Source organism: Plasmopara halstedii (genome assembly GCF_900000015.1).
Source record: "Plasmopara halstedii genome assembly, contig: Scaffold_525, whole genome shotgun sequence".
Classification (NCBI taxonomy): Eukaryota; Oomycota; class Peronosporomycetes; order Peronosporales; family Peronosporaceae; genus Plasmopara; species Plasmopara halstedii.
Window position 1 is genome coordinate 544,128 of NW_020187445.1, and position 14,052 is coordinate 558,179.

At 42.8% G+C, this 14,052-nt stretch overlaps 3 protein-coding genes across 3 annotated transcripts; 2 read left to right on the forward strand and 1 right to left on the reverse strand.

Annotated features, from left to right (window-relative positions):
- Positions 1 to 1,755: 1,755 nt before the first annotated feature.
- PHALS_10748 (CRN-like protein) lies at positions 1,756 to 3,459 on the reverse strand (the record flags this gene model as incomplete). Its single annotated transcript, XM_024726229.1, has 2 exons — positions 1,756 to 2,442; positions 2,479 to 3,459. The coding sequence occupies 2 exons, from the start codon at positions 3,457 to 3,459 to the stop codon at positions 1,756 to 1,758; spliced, it is 1,668 nt and encodes a 555-aa protein (XP_024576927.1).
- A 246-nt stretch (positions 3,460 to 3,705) lies between these two features.
- PHALS_15457 (uncharacterized protein) lies at positions 3,706 to 5,938 on the forward strand. The gene has a single exon (XM_036407451.1). It carries the CDS (start codon positions 3,731 to 3,733, stop codon positions 4,082 to 4,084), a length of 354 nt encoding a protein of 117 aa, XP_036263153.1. The 5' UTR covers positions 3,706 to 3,730; the 3' UTR covers positions 4,085 to 5,938.
- A 213-nt stretch (positions 5,939 to 6,151) lies between these two features.
- Positions 6,152 to 7,147, forward strand: PHALS_10749 (uncharacterized protein; the record flags this gene model as incomplete). The annotated part of the gene is made up of 2 exons (XM_024726231.1): positions 6,152 to 6,263; positions 6,336 to 7,147. 2 exons carry the CDS (start codon positions 6,152 to 6,154, stop codon positions 7,145 to 7,147), a joined length of 924 nt encoding a protein of 307 aa, XP_024576929.1.
- Positions 7,148 to 14,052: the final 6,905 nt, after the last annotated feature.

Here is a 14,052-nt window from a genome sequence, read left to right on the forward strand (position 1 = left end):
TACTATCGCCCACTTGTACCGCCGCTTTAGTGACGTGCGAATTGTTTTGAGGATTTGCATGAGGTGTGATGGTGGTGTTTCTAGTTGTATGAATTGATATATATGTTAAGCTAGAGTGTACTTGCCTCTCGCTCTCTCTCCCGTAATTATGTGTTTTAATCTCCATCTTTATGATCACAAATATGATGGTGGACTGTGCAACTCTCGACTCTAACACACTGGGCACATACTCACACAGCGAACATTCAAGTCACATCAAAGTGCTTACATTTTTGTATCTTTCCACCCGTCCACCCACAAACTCTTATATTGCACATGTCACATGGTGTGATTAAAGATAAGAATTTTCGTCGATGAAAGCAAATGCTCTATTTCCCACTTAATTTAAACTATTGAAACAGCTTGCAGTCCTTGAAGACTACAAAAAATAATACAGCTGTCCTATATCACCAAGGAAGTTAGTAATCAAACTAATAGATTTGCAAGAGGTTCTTACAGCAGTTTTGAAGTTTCAACGAAATATAGCAGGTCGTTTGTCGTCAAACGTAAACATTTTGCAGTCGTAAACTAAGTACATTGTACAGTTTATTAATCCTATCATGAAAAAAAAATCCGTTATTGAGCTGGGTACGCTAGATTTAGCGCTATGCATGGGTTACTTAGCCTTCGTGTTGCTTGAATGATCCTTTTGCATCTTTGTGAGAGAAGCACGCACGTGAAAAGGCACATTTTACGCGTCTGCATGATCAAGCTATAATGGACAGAAGGTCGAAAGCCTTTTTCAATCATTAGACGTGAGTACAATAAACCGTATTTGAGGTACCATAAACTATTGCGCTAGCTAGTGGCCTCAATTGACCCTTGCTTTTTATGGCATTGGGCTCGATTTTATGTGTGTTGGATTCGCGTCAGGGTATCTCTCAGCAATCGCCTTGTTGTAGGACACGAACAAGGCGATACCATATTGTATCGCCCCTTCGAGACCACGTTTAATGTACAATATGTGACCACGTTACCATATTTTACAATATGGTATGTACCATATTGTGTTACCATATTGTAACGTGGTCTCGAAGGGGCTTAGGGGTGCTCTTAATATCAATTTTTGCAGTGCTAGAGCGGACGATGTAATAAGTCCGTCTAGCGTACGCCAACAGAAAGATCGCGCGAGTTATTGTAATCCTAATGTGAATCTCTCGCGTTGTCAGAATTTTCACTTTATGCAATACTTCACCAGAGTAAGTGTACTTATCTCAATTCACTGAAAGTTCTCAAAGTTAGGAACATGAGCACAGTGTCTAATCAACACTTTAAAGGAGGGAGCAGAGTGATTGTAATTATTAAAATCAAGTAGTGCGTAAAATTCCTAAACATGAGACAATTCCACATCACTGAATCGATGTTTCTCCAACAGTTATGATCATGGTAGGTTTTTTATATAATGAGGGACCGAGTTCCAAAGTTCCCCCAAAAACACGACACTGTTTCTATATAAATATTTTATATATATTCAAGTACAAGAACTCAGAACAAAAGCACCAACAGAAGATGTCAATGTAGCCACAGGCCTTCTAGTTAATAAAATTTAACTCCGAAAATTATGGAACCCGAGGTCCCACAATTCATCAAGAATTGCAACTCACTATAGAATTGTAGCACCACAGCAGCTCTAGCAAGTACAAAATCACATTATAACAGATTCGGAACTCGGTTTTGGATTCTCGGAACTCAGAAATTATTGTTCGATTTATCAAGCTAGTTCAGCCTCTGCTTTTTCTTTCGTCCATTGTGTTTTTGCCGTTTCAAGTGTTCTTGCTCAAGCTGGCGAAGACGATCGAGTGCGGCCACTGCAGTGGATCTTCTAGACTGATCGTCCTCCATTAGCAGCTCCAAAAATTCTGTCCTCTCTCTTCCTGTGTCATACCAGCTCCCATACACAACATCTCCGCAAGTTTGGATCAACCGCCCAACAGACCATATGTCCACAGCAGTGGTGTGATTACCATCGCTGAAGATCTCGGGGGCGTGTTCGGCTTGACTCAGGTGGTTGCCGCTCGGTGAAGCCTGTGGGCTTCGCGCGGCGTCCATGAAATCTATCAGGAACCACATATTATCGACATCGCGACTCTTAATAACATTCGACCATCGAATATCTCGATGCATCCACGAAGCAGCATGCAATTTAACCAATGCTTGCAACACATTTGCGAGCGCGTGAAATAATTCCACAAAATTTGCTGGTCTTTTTTCTTGGCCACGTGGTTTGTATATCAATCGCTGGTCTGCATGGTCCAGACGATCGACGTTCGGTATCGCGTGCTCTTCCAACACCTTATAGACCGCTTCAACATGGTCCTTTGCTCGGTGAGATAGCGCTCCTGGAAAACACTTGACAACACATGATGGTTCGAGTAATACTCTGACTCCAAGATCACGAAACAGCTATTTGTACTCATCTCAAGCGCTTTCTGGACACACACTGGCAAGGCTCCGTAACAATCGTGCGACGTTCAGAATTGCCAGCAGCAAACGAAATCGTCCTTCCAAATGTTTTAGATCATATACTCCCAACTCAATTGCGTCCACGTCATCGTGCACAAGAGTCATAGCATACAATCTGGCTTCATAGCCAACGGCAGCGTATCCGAACAAATACGGTGCGTCACCGTAGCTCCAAACAAGCTTCTCAAATAACTCGCGTCGAGGTGTCTCCATCTGCTCTCCAGGGGCCTCCTCCATACCTCGAAACACGCACACCGAATTGACAATGAAAAGAAAATCTGGCCAATTTGATCCTGTTGATGCTGATCGTATTGAATTCCGGTCGCTCTTACCGATGTCGTGCAGCACGAAGTTCAAAACATTGCGAATCAAATCGTCCCAAAACGAGATGAACGACTCCACACTGTCACCAGGATCCGTAGCATACACAATTCGGCTTCCAATCCGGAACAGGAAGTTCACACACTGCTTCAAGTTGTCAATTTTAAACAACTTCGCCATTATCTCAGGAGATTCGGAGGTCATCTTGGCGAGCCAGGTGTCATAAATCTCTTGATGCAACGTGATTTTTTCCGGTAGTTCGTTTTCAATGAAATCTCCTAGCTCACCCAAACGAGGCAGCTGATGTGGTGCGAGCTGATTCTTGCGGAACTCGTTCACCCACTTGGCTGTCCAGCCTCGTTCAACCATCGTCACCCCGGTCTGATCAGAAGGAAGTGCCACCAGCACGTGAATCTCCTCGTCTCCGGGTGTGAAACTCGGCCCAAACAACTCCATTTTGTCAAGCTTCCAGGATGGACGCATTTTCATTTTTTGCTTATTGATGTCTCCTCGCAAAATATCATCCAGCTTTTCATCGTCCGTCATCCACGTGGTTTCCCCTTTCCTCGCCAAGTAGAGCGTCAACAACCGCGAGGGAACAGTGTGCTGTCCGGTGCTCAAGATGCTAGCGATCATCTCCTGAAGCGCCTCCACATCTGCATTGCGCTAGATTTTGACGGAGAAAACGCTCCCTTCGCCATACACACCGCAGCGCAGCTTCATTTCTTTCTCTTCCACATGTTCACACCCTCTTTGCTGAGAATATTCGGCAGACAGATCAGATTTAGCTAATCGTATTATACCTTTGTAATTATTTTTATTTTTGACAAATAAATTCCTCAATTTATAAAAACTCATAATATAAAGTTAAATATATAGAAATAACAGTTTGCTGAACTAGTATGTGATGACCAAGTACATTGAAGATTTTTATGGTCAGTATTGCATTCAGCGCATCAAATCTGTCGATGAATACTATCAACCCAAACTGCGAGATTCGCGCGTGTTGTCATCGGGTGATTGGATCAAGTCGAAGATCCACGCAGTTGATGATTCCATCGACTACAAACACAGTGATGATGTACTGACTTTGGCAAGGACGGATACACGTATATATTGCAATATCAATTCAATGAAGTGGATAAACCGGAGATGCTTGAAGACCAAGATTTATTTCAACAAGCAAACGTTGAACGCAGTGTGGAATACATCCTTGCAGCTAACTCTTAAGATGAGCGATTGCATAATTTATGCACGATGATTCGAAGTGATTGGTTCTGCAACAACCAAAACGTATGGAACCTTGCTGAATTTTTTGCTCGTCAACCTTATATTGATTGGTATTTGATGCGCAAGACCTATGTGCTCAGACAGAAAGGAGAGGTTTTTAACATGGAGTTTACTACCAAAAAAATTGATGGATAGTTTGATTTCAAGTGTAATCCATCACTGACCGAAGACAAGCTGAAAGGGGTTGCTGCTGGCTGTAATCCTGCTGCATACAAGAAATGGAGCCTAATAAAACTTTCACTTCGAAGACGTTTGAGCTTTCTACACTTGATCATGATTTCGAATTGACATTCATATCTGAGCGGATGTCGGCATAACAAACCCAACTCGTGGAACTTGTCGAGCATGCGTTCAGCCAATGTAATACATCATTTGAGATTGATGTATTCGAGAATTGGGCGAAAAAGCATCTAGTGATCGAGAACAAACCAAGGGGTCACTTTGATCTAAATTTCAGTGCTTCCGAGAAGATATTGAAAGCTACAAACTTCAAGTCTCTTCATTTGCTGAAACGATTTGCGCCCTACTTCATCCAAAAGCTCTATGCCCTTAAAGGATCAGATATCACCGACTACAAGCGTAAGCTAAAAGAGGACGATAATTTTGTGATCAAGGCATATGATCCAAAGTACTTCTTCAAGGTGAAAATCCAGTTCATTGAAAACAAGAAGCCACGTATCACCCTGTCTGACCTTCTCAATATTTCACAAGTTTGCAAATACTGTCTGCAAATGGGAACATGATCCAGATGATATGGAGACATTCAGCTTAGCAAATCTACTGCTGGCAAAGAATCTGCACGAAGAAATTACCAAATCTGACTTGCACCCAGTACCAGTCGATTACTTGAAGCGTACTATTTGTTTCAACCACCCTGAGGTACCAGTAGTTGACGGAATATACTGGTAGCCTTTGTCACTATCCAGACATCAAAACAAGATATACCCGTGACGTATTTAATGGAGAAGCAGATTGGCAAGTCGAAGTTCTTCAAGCTCCTTACTGGTCTTCTGGAAATAGCAAATACTCACATGACTCAGCATCTCACCAATGACCTTGGAGAGCATGGAACTCCACAACTTTGACATAAAATGTGCTGGTTTGAAGAAATTGCTGGTTATAAGCGCTTTTCTAATTGATTGAAGCAAATGAAGTGAGCTATCACGGATTCCCTGAAATTTAGTCGAAAACTATACAATGAAGAAGAAATACATGTGAATTTATTAGTCCTTCCAACAACTAGATTGGCATTGTCGACGACGAAATGACAATGTTCGATGCAAATTCGGCGGACAGCACAACAAGATCTATTATGACAGGCTGATTGGGAAAGTAATTAAGAGTGAGAACGAGATGAACAAATTCTGCACATATTTGAAGCAGTTTACCAATTCCAAGCCAAAATCCTTCTTCCGAACGTCTATCTATGATTCTAAGACAGCTGTAGCAATGAAGGCATTGTAAACTATGTCAATGAACGTAAGGAATCGGGTCTTAATGGATTCGTACACACTGAATCGCAAAGCCAATATCGCGTGGAGAGAGAGCCATTATGTATCAGCACTATTAAAGGTGGTGTGAGGTAGCAGGTGAGGTCCCCAATAATCGCTCGGAATTTCGTAAGAAGATCTTGAAGTTGGACAAGCGTATCACATTCAAGCGATACAAGAAAGTGGAGCCACTCCTTATTGATTCTTCTTTCCTATCGACTTGAATTAGCATCTCGAAGTAACAATACGGCGATTGCGTCGAGGTTGAGCCATGCCGACGATCTTTTTGGTTTAGGTGACATCGTCCACTCAAGCACTGCATAAATTGATATCTTTAGTACCCCTAAACCCTTTTAGAGATCATGTTCATGTGCCCATGCAGATACACGTATATAGTGTATCATATGTACTAAACAAGTTCCACTAAACTCCCTAAATACTATATAGTATTTAGTAGGGGTCAAGGGGTACTCGGTCTTCTTTTATCCGAGCGAGGTTTTAGTATATGAATTGAACAAAGTTTTTTTTCTTGGTCGTTCTCTCGACAAATGGCGACAACACTTGACGGAGAGAGCAAATCCGAAGATGCTAGTTTGCCAGTTGAGGTAATCCAACGTGTTGTGAAGAAGCAACGCACTACGAATACTGTCGCGCAAGATAGTTCTGCCAATACTGTTTCTGCAGAAGCAACATCGTCTGGCTGCAGAAAGAAATAATTCATTCGTGTTGAAGATGTGGCGAAAGTGAAATCGCAACTAGACTGCATATGGAACGATGCTCCAGAAAATGCTCCATTCGTTGATAACGATGGAGATCCTGCATGGGGACCAGTTGTGTTGTGCGATAGAATTACATGGAAAGACTTCGACCAGTGGTTAGATGTTTTTGAAGGAGATGTGCGACGATGGATATTTGAACATGTACCTGGAGATGATGAGTGTGGAAGAGTGATCATTTACAGCCTTCCATCCGATCCGCATGAGGCTACTGCTGGAAACATTATGCAAAGCATCATCGAAGAAATTCAAACTGCAGGCAACAGCATTGGCCTGATTCGCTCTGTTCAAGTCAAAGCATCGCCCAGATGCCAAATCGGCAGTCGACGTGGCAAAGAACCAGATATGTCTATTTCTCCTGTCGGCTTGACTATTGGAGGAAGAATTATGGATAATGGTAAAGGATTTCCTTTCCCCAATGTTGTCATCGAGGTGGCGTATAAGAATGAATCGTTGGATTTACTTCGTGGAGGACTGGATAATTGGATGCTGCCAGAGACATCTGTACAAGTTGCGATTGGCATCAAATTATTCGTCCGAACACGACGGCAACGACGATATCGAGCAATTTTAAGGGTACGGAATTCACCTAGCCAAGAAGTGGAGTTTGGTATTGATGTCTGCGAAGGGTCCATATCTCTTGCCTTTCCATTGAAACTGATTTATGAAGGCGTTCCGATGCCTCCTGCTTTGGCCGGGCTTGATAGCCCCGCAATCACTATCGATTTGATCGCATTGCGCGATTTCCTTATTGATTTACCTCTATGAAAAACATTATTGATTTACATTTCTGTTATTAAGATAGTGATCCTTCTACAATGACTAAGAGAATGAATAGACATCAAAATGGCATACGCTGATGAGACTCCATAGTGGTAACTAAATGGTAACTCATGGTGACTCAGTGGTGACTCGACATTGAGTGCGATACTCGAACGACTACCTGCGAATGTGAGTTCCGCTGGAACGCTCCAGTGTGTGACATCTTGAAAAAGTATGAACTTAAGCGAAGAAGATATAGAATATAAAAACATAACCTAGACTGTGTAACTTCATCAAGATGGACGAAGAGCAGTGTTTGCTTGCACGCAATAAAGAACGATGCGGCAAGCATCCAATTATTCTAGATGAGAAAACTATTGAGTATTATAGTAGAAGAAATGCCACCACAAGTCAATAGAAGCGATGGTAGAACACATGTATTCGATATTTGTATAAAATGATTTGTCTAGATATTTTTCACTCTCAAAGTAGTTGAGCGAATTAAAGGCTAACTTACTCGTTCAGCTCCTTGTTACGGCAAACAAACCCAACATCTGTACAATTGTTTATCAGAAGGCTTCGAGTTGCTTTTCTCTTTGTGATAAATTATGCTAACCCCGAGTACTTGGTAACGCTTGCATTCAACCCCACGATCGAGTCGCGATGTCTGCGAGGATGAGGCAAAAGGTGTTTGAGAAAATGTCTCCGCGACGAGTTAGACACACAAGGAAAGTCTTTGTCGATTGTAAGATCTGATGTGACAAGGGAACTAACGGCGGGGTAGCTAGTTGTTGTAAAAGCTCGCTAGCAGCGGCCCATCAGCTATGAAATTTTGCAGCTGAGACACCTCGACGAGTGTTTCAGCTAAGTGTTGGTGGTAAAGACAATGACACCCCTTGTTAGGTCGCTGTTGTTGAGCGTTTGGCTATCTATGAGTCATGGCATATACATTTTTTCTCTTTGGCCAAATGAGAAAAGCCATGACCGTGATTTTGGCCATGCTTGAAACAAAGCGATAGCTAATAACGCGTGTGGTTTCTGAGCTAGGAGGTTATTTGCGAAAACGTGTTTTTGTGGCAGAACCTTTATAGAAACAGTGATCACAGCATGAAAAGATTTGACTCGACATATGCCGCCGGTGTTCGCAACTCCCAACCAGTTTTATCATGCCGCCAAGGATGGACATCAGCTTACTATGTTTGGAATTCAATAGCTCCTTCACTGCGATGGTGTCAGATCTTTTCCTTTAGGTGATACAGGTCACAATTTGGTGGGATCTGTGTGTGCAATAAATGTGTTCGGCTCATATCCAGGCCTTTTGATTCCACCCGATAGAGGTGGGTATTGAATATATGCAGTGAAAAATCTCCTTGTCGTGTAGGCCAGATTGTGTCCCGTACTAAATGCATCATGAGCACGCCAGATGCGTCGACTTTAGCCGCGCTAATGAGAAAGAAGGGTATTTCTCATCTTTGAGTAAATTTCAATATTCTCATTTTAAGTCTGTGGAAACACGAAGCATCTGCGTCTTGCGTGCTCGCTTCGCTTCGATTTACAAATATCAGTAGTCAGACTCTCACGCGAGACCGTCAAGCTCTTCCCCTCAGGGAAATGTTGAGACTTCGTAGACAACAAGCAGCTTTCTGAAACAACTGGATTATTGGCGATTTTGTGGATGTCGTGGTCAATAGGGAATAACCTAAAAATGAGCAACTCCCACTAATTGGTGAAGCTCATGGCCCAGGGCTCTGGGTTGCTCACATCAACATCCCGGGATTTGTGATATCTGGAAATTTCCGATTGATTCAGGAGTGCCGTGCAATTACGTAAGACGCACGCTTTTTAAAAACAACACTCGCCATGAGAAAGCATTGTAGCTGTGGAATACGGATATGGTAACTGTACTTTTAGCGACAGGGCACTTATGAAAGTGTCGACGCTCATGCTGAACCTTCAAGTGAAGTTTGAGGAGTTTGGCAGCGGGTAAATTGTTTCGGCGTCAAAATATGGCCTCTTCCAAAGTATGATGTGGATGATAGCCATGACCCATACATCGACACGAACTCGAAGAGATTAGGTGCCACGATCATCGCTCTTGATGGAGCTTTAGTGAACAAAGAAAACGTCTGTCAGCAACCAGAGTGCTTCTAGCGCGGGATGAAGCTGCGACGACTTCTGTGCAGGACATGGAATTGTACAAATTGAAAGCAGCAGTAGTGATCGATTGCAATATTGCCAACTGTCTCTCATAGACCTTGAAAGGCAGAAGCGGCAGCGATCCGCGGTCTTAAGATTGCTTCTTAATCGCGCTCTTCGGCTGTTGTTGTTTTTATTGACACAGGAATGCATAATTGTATAACGTGGATTTAAGTGTATATTTGGGGAGACGGTAGATAGAAGATGTGAGCCGTTGTTTCTTGTGCAAGGGTCGGTGGAGAGCAGAGGCGACTGGGTGTTGGAGTCTCCAGCGCTAGATCCAGAAGAGGGAATTGGCGAGTGCAAATCGCAAGTAGAAGATCAGATATTCCTGCCAAGAAGGATGTATTATCCCAGTCATGATGTTACAGCAGGGCTCGGTTAGCACTTATGTGTGACGGGCCCATCGTGCGAAACATTGAAGTCCCATGGGAAATGGCAGTAAAGTTTATTCAATTTGAATTTTGTAACCGAGGTATCGTAAGGATTGTATGTCTATCTTCGCTGCCTTCGGCAAGAGATTTGTTAGACTCACCAAATCGAAGACACGTGAAAGGATCCGCAAGACAATAAGGTCGCTCACTTATATTGGTTATTGCTGAAAGAGAGCCTGAGCTCGTCAACCGTCGTGTACACACGCAGAGCATCCAGAGCGAATTGTGGGCAGCTGTCGTCAAAAATACTACGGTCTCACTTTGTCATTTGTCAAGGAATATCGCAAGAGATTCACCACGCGTGTTATTTCCGGCTAGGAAATTACGTCTCGAAGCTAACTTTGCTCTCCGTAGTTTATACTGTACCATACCACAGTGACTCTCGCCAAGACAACAGCGTGAACCATATGTGCAAAGCATAAGAGAGTCGTATGAGAGGAAGTCAAACGGCTGCTCGACTAAAAAGTTTTATGCCAGAAAGGCTTACAGCAAGTGGCAATTCGTGTATGCTTACAATTAGCTTCCTGCAGCCAAGGGTCCGGCGCAAATGGCGATCACTGGAAGGGTTGTGCTGAAGAAGAGCATGGTCGGTTGCACCTTGCTAGTTGTCCGTGGTCTGATTGATGTCTGGCACTTACTGCGGACAAGAGGTAGCGATATTTTTACCATTATGTTAATAACCCGAAGAAGATGATCTGGTAAAAGTTAGCTATGCCACAGCGAGAGTCTAATACACAAGCTACGTCAAATCCTGTTGTGATACAGCTCCTCAGGTTAACGTTGCAATTAAACAACGCGTAAAGAGATATAAAAGTTTATAGTTATGCAAAGCGCGGAAAATCGGACGTGGAAGAAGACGTGGAACACTTGCGGTAGTACACGAGTGTGTAAGCTAATCTACAGTATGTATGTAAGACAAGTGTGTCTTTGACGCCAACAAAGCTCTTTTTGGGCTGCTTCATTTGAGAGCGTGGCTTGCGGGCAGATACAGCAACAGCACTGACAGTTGTTATTTGGCCAGTTCCTCTTTTGACGATATCCAAACAATTAACTTGTTCTACTTATTGCGCAAATACAGTATAAATCATGGTAACATGGCATGGCACCTTGGAAAGGATGTAAGCGAGGCGGAAGATGTGACTTTCACGGCTGTGAGAGAGATCATCATGCATAAATTGATTCTTGATACTCGGAATCTGGGACAGCCATTTCATTTTGTATGTGACGCTTCAGCTTTTGGCGTAGGCTGTTGTGGACATGGTCGCGCGATCATGTCTGATTGCCTCAGATTATTGCGGCTGAGAAAAGTTATTCCTTTCACGACTAGAAGATACTTTCAACGGAGTATGTTCTTGCTACGTTCAGGATACCCCGGCTTGGCTCTTAACCATTAGTGATCCACTAATATTATGCGTCGTTGCTGTTTGCCGCCATCAAAATATCGAACAAAGAATGGCGTCATAGGATTTCTTTTTGCCGAGATATCCTTGAGGTGATGTATAAGCCGATTTGGCCTAATTTGGTAGTGGATGCGCTTTGGTGCCACTTGATGAGGTATTTCACACGGCCTACGAATCATACGCGAGCATTGTTGAACAATTAGGTAAAGAATACTGTACTGGTATGTAAACTTAACCTGTGGTCTATCGTGTGCATATTCACATGTACGCACGATTACATACATCAACGGGTTGAGTACTCTCCATATGGGACGGCTCCTTCGGCTAGTCTGTCGGCTTTGGTTGAGAATTGACAGTCCAGAACTTCTGTCTTCTGAACGATGCGTCTAGTTATTCCAGTAATGTGGTTTTTGTGGGTCGTCGGAATGAGGTGTCTTGTCTATCTCACTGCTATCAGCGACACCGCAGTTGTTGATGATGATACAACCAAGCTTTACCTCAAAACGTTTTTCACAACATGGATTCCCGGTCGGGAAAAAAACTAGGCTTTCCACTAAGATTTTGGCGAACATCGTCCAAAGTGCTTGTCACCAAAATAAACATGCCAACTGCTGACTACCCGCAACCATATGGTCAAATATTTGCCAGAATCACGTTGTGGAGATATCCTCCCAAACACCCACGCGACGATACCGCGGTGCTGAATCGAGTTGTCCCTACTCATCTACTTCTTGCTTTATAACACGGTACATGCCTTTTCAGGCCTCAGTTCGTTCTAGAGAAATGTATTAATGAACCGTCGTATGCAATTGACATTGACACTACTACGAAGTCGCTTTTGGCTCAGTGGTGGGATCTGTCGACCAAATATTTCTTGCTCATATCAGCTCGAATACACTTCCCAGCAAAATCATTATTTTTTATATGGAGATTAAGTGGCATTTGCCAGGTGCGATATGTCATAAAGCAAGAAGTCAGTGACCTGAGACATGCAAAACACACACACGAATATGTATCGAGGTAAATTGTTTACTTGAATGCACTTTGCCTACCTACACCCGTAGAGTCTGTGGTCTACAAGACTGCGCTGCAACCACGCCACATCTGACCAAGTATAATAGAGATTGAGGTATGCGCTTAACATCCGAAAGACAATGCAAATGCATCATGTTTACCTTGTTGCATTAATAAATCCATATCACAATTCCACTCTTATCAGCCATTCGGTCGTGAAGTACTCTGTAGCATCTCTAACACCACATGTAGCCTGGTTTTAATGATTTCGGTCACATAGTAACCCTTTTTTCTCTTGGCTGCTTGTTAAACTATGCGCAAAGGGTAAAAGCTCGGGAGGACATCTAGGCTAGATTTATGCTCGTGGAGTGAACGCTGAGCTGTAGGCTTAGAACGAGACAAACGGTATGTGACCCAAACGACTTTTATATACTGGTGGTGTAACGGGGTTACACGGACCCTGATAACAGGGGGGGTGTCACACGAGATGTGCATGGTGTGACCGCACCCAAACAAGAATACGGTATGTTGCTAGGTAGCCAGTAGTTATGCATGTATTTAGATTTGACTATATATATTGTATATTTAGAAAAATCTAAACTTTTAAAATTAGGATAAAAATATAAATAAAAATCAGGTGGATTTTAAAGCGAAGAGTCTATTAGCCTTGGGTTACGGCAATAATTACTCTTGGAGCAAGCGGGTTGCGATCCGCTAACTCGTACTTGTTATAAGTATAGAACGAAAGGTCGGTGACCTAAATGACGCTTCCTCAAGCGCTAAGCTACGGCAGCCCCGCTGCAGATAGGCTTAGACTCAAATTCACAGCCCACCTTCTACTACGCACTCCTCCGTGATTTAAACTCAACATATTTGCCTTAACGTATTTACAAACGTATTGGCCAGTCGTGCTGGGCCCCGATCGCTAGGCGAAGCCGCACTTCCTCGTCAGGAACTGATGAACGCATGCGCAGGAAACTAGAGCATGAATGCGCAACGGAAAAGTTATCATTCATTAATCGACCCGAAAAAATTTTTTATGTGCTGCAATCGAAAAGAACTAACTACATAAAGATTTGAAGCCAATATGTGGTTTTTCTGATTGGTGACGGCTTGTTTGTGTTGCGATCTCTGGCTTAGACCACATAACAGCTCTAAGCGTTGCTTTGAAGTTAAGGAATATGATATTTACAAACAACATAGGTGTTTAGAGTAGCATATAATGAGCAAGCAAGTAAAAGGAGAGCCAAAAAATTGCACTGGACGAGTTGGGTATCCTGTGAAAACGCGACATACATTATTCTACGAGAGCATTATGTCTGAAAAAGATGGAGTCAATATAGGTATGAAAAGCAAAATCCCAGACTAAGCAGAATCGCTGTTTAAAATTGCCATGCACTGCAAATATTTAATGCAAGTACACTCCTAGTACCGCTCACAAGACGAGACAAAGTGACACAGGTCTTCATCTAGCAGAGCGGTTCAAATATGTGAACAATCAAGTCAATGAATAATTATTGAAGGCATAACTGCTTAAGCTTGGAAAAGCGCCATAAAGATCTAGATAAAAAGAAAAGTAAGAAGCAAAAGCAAAACGCACACGCTGCGTTGAAATCGCAAAGGCAGACTACAAAATTGCAAGCTTTGACAGAGAAACGCTTTCTCATCATAAAAACTGACTTTGAAGATGCTATATGCGTTGAGAGATTTAAATCCATAAGCAGGAAACGGACCAAGACGCAGCAAGCCCATCGATCAATATTGAAGTAGCGGCGCGTAATGATAGCTGGACGAGCCAAGAATGATGACATGGCAAAATCTGATTGGGTGATAATGGAGTGAGTGCTGGATGTGATTGGATCACATC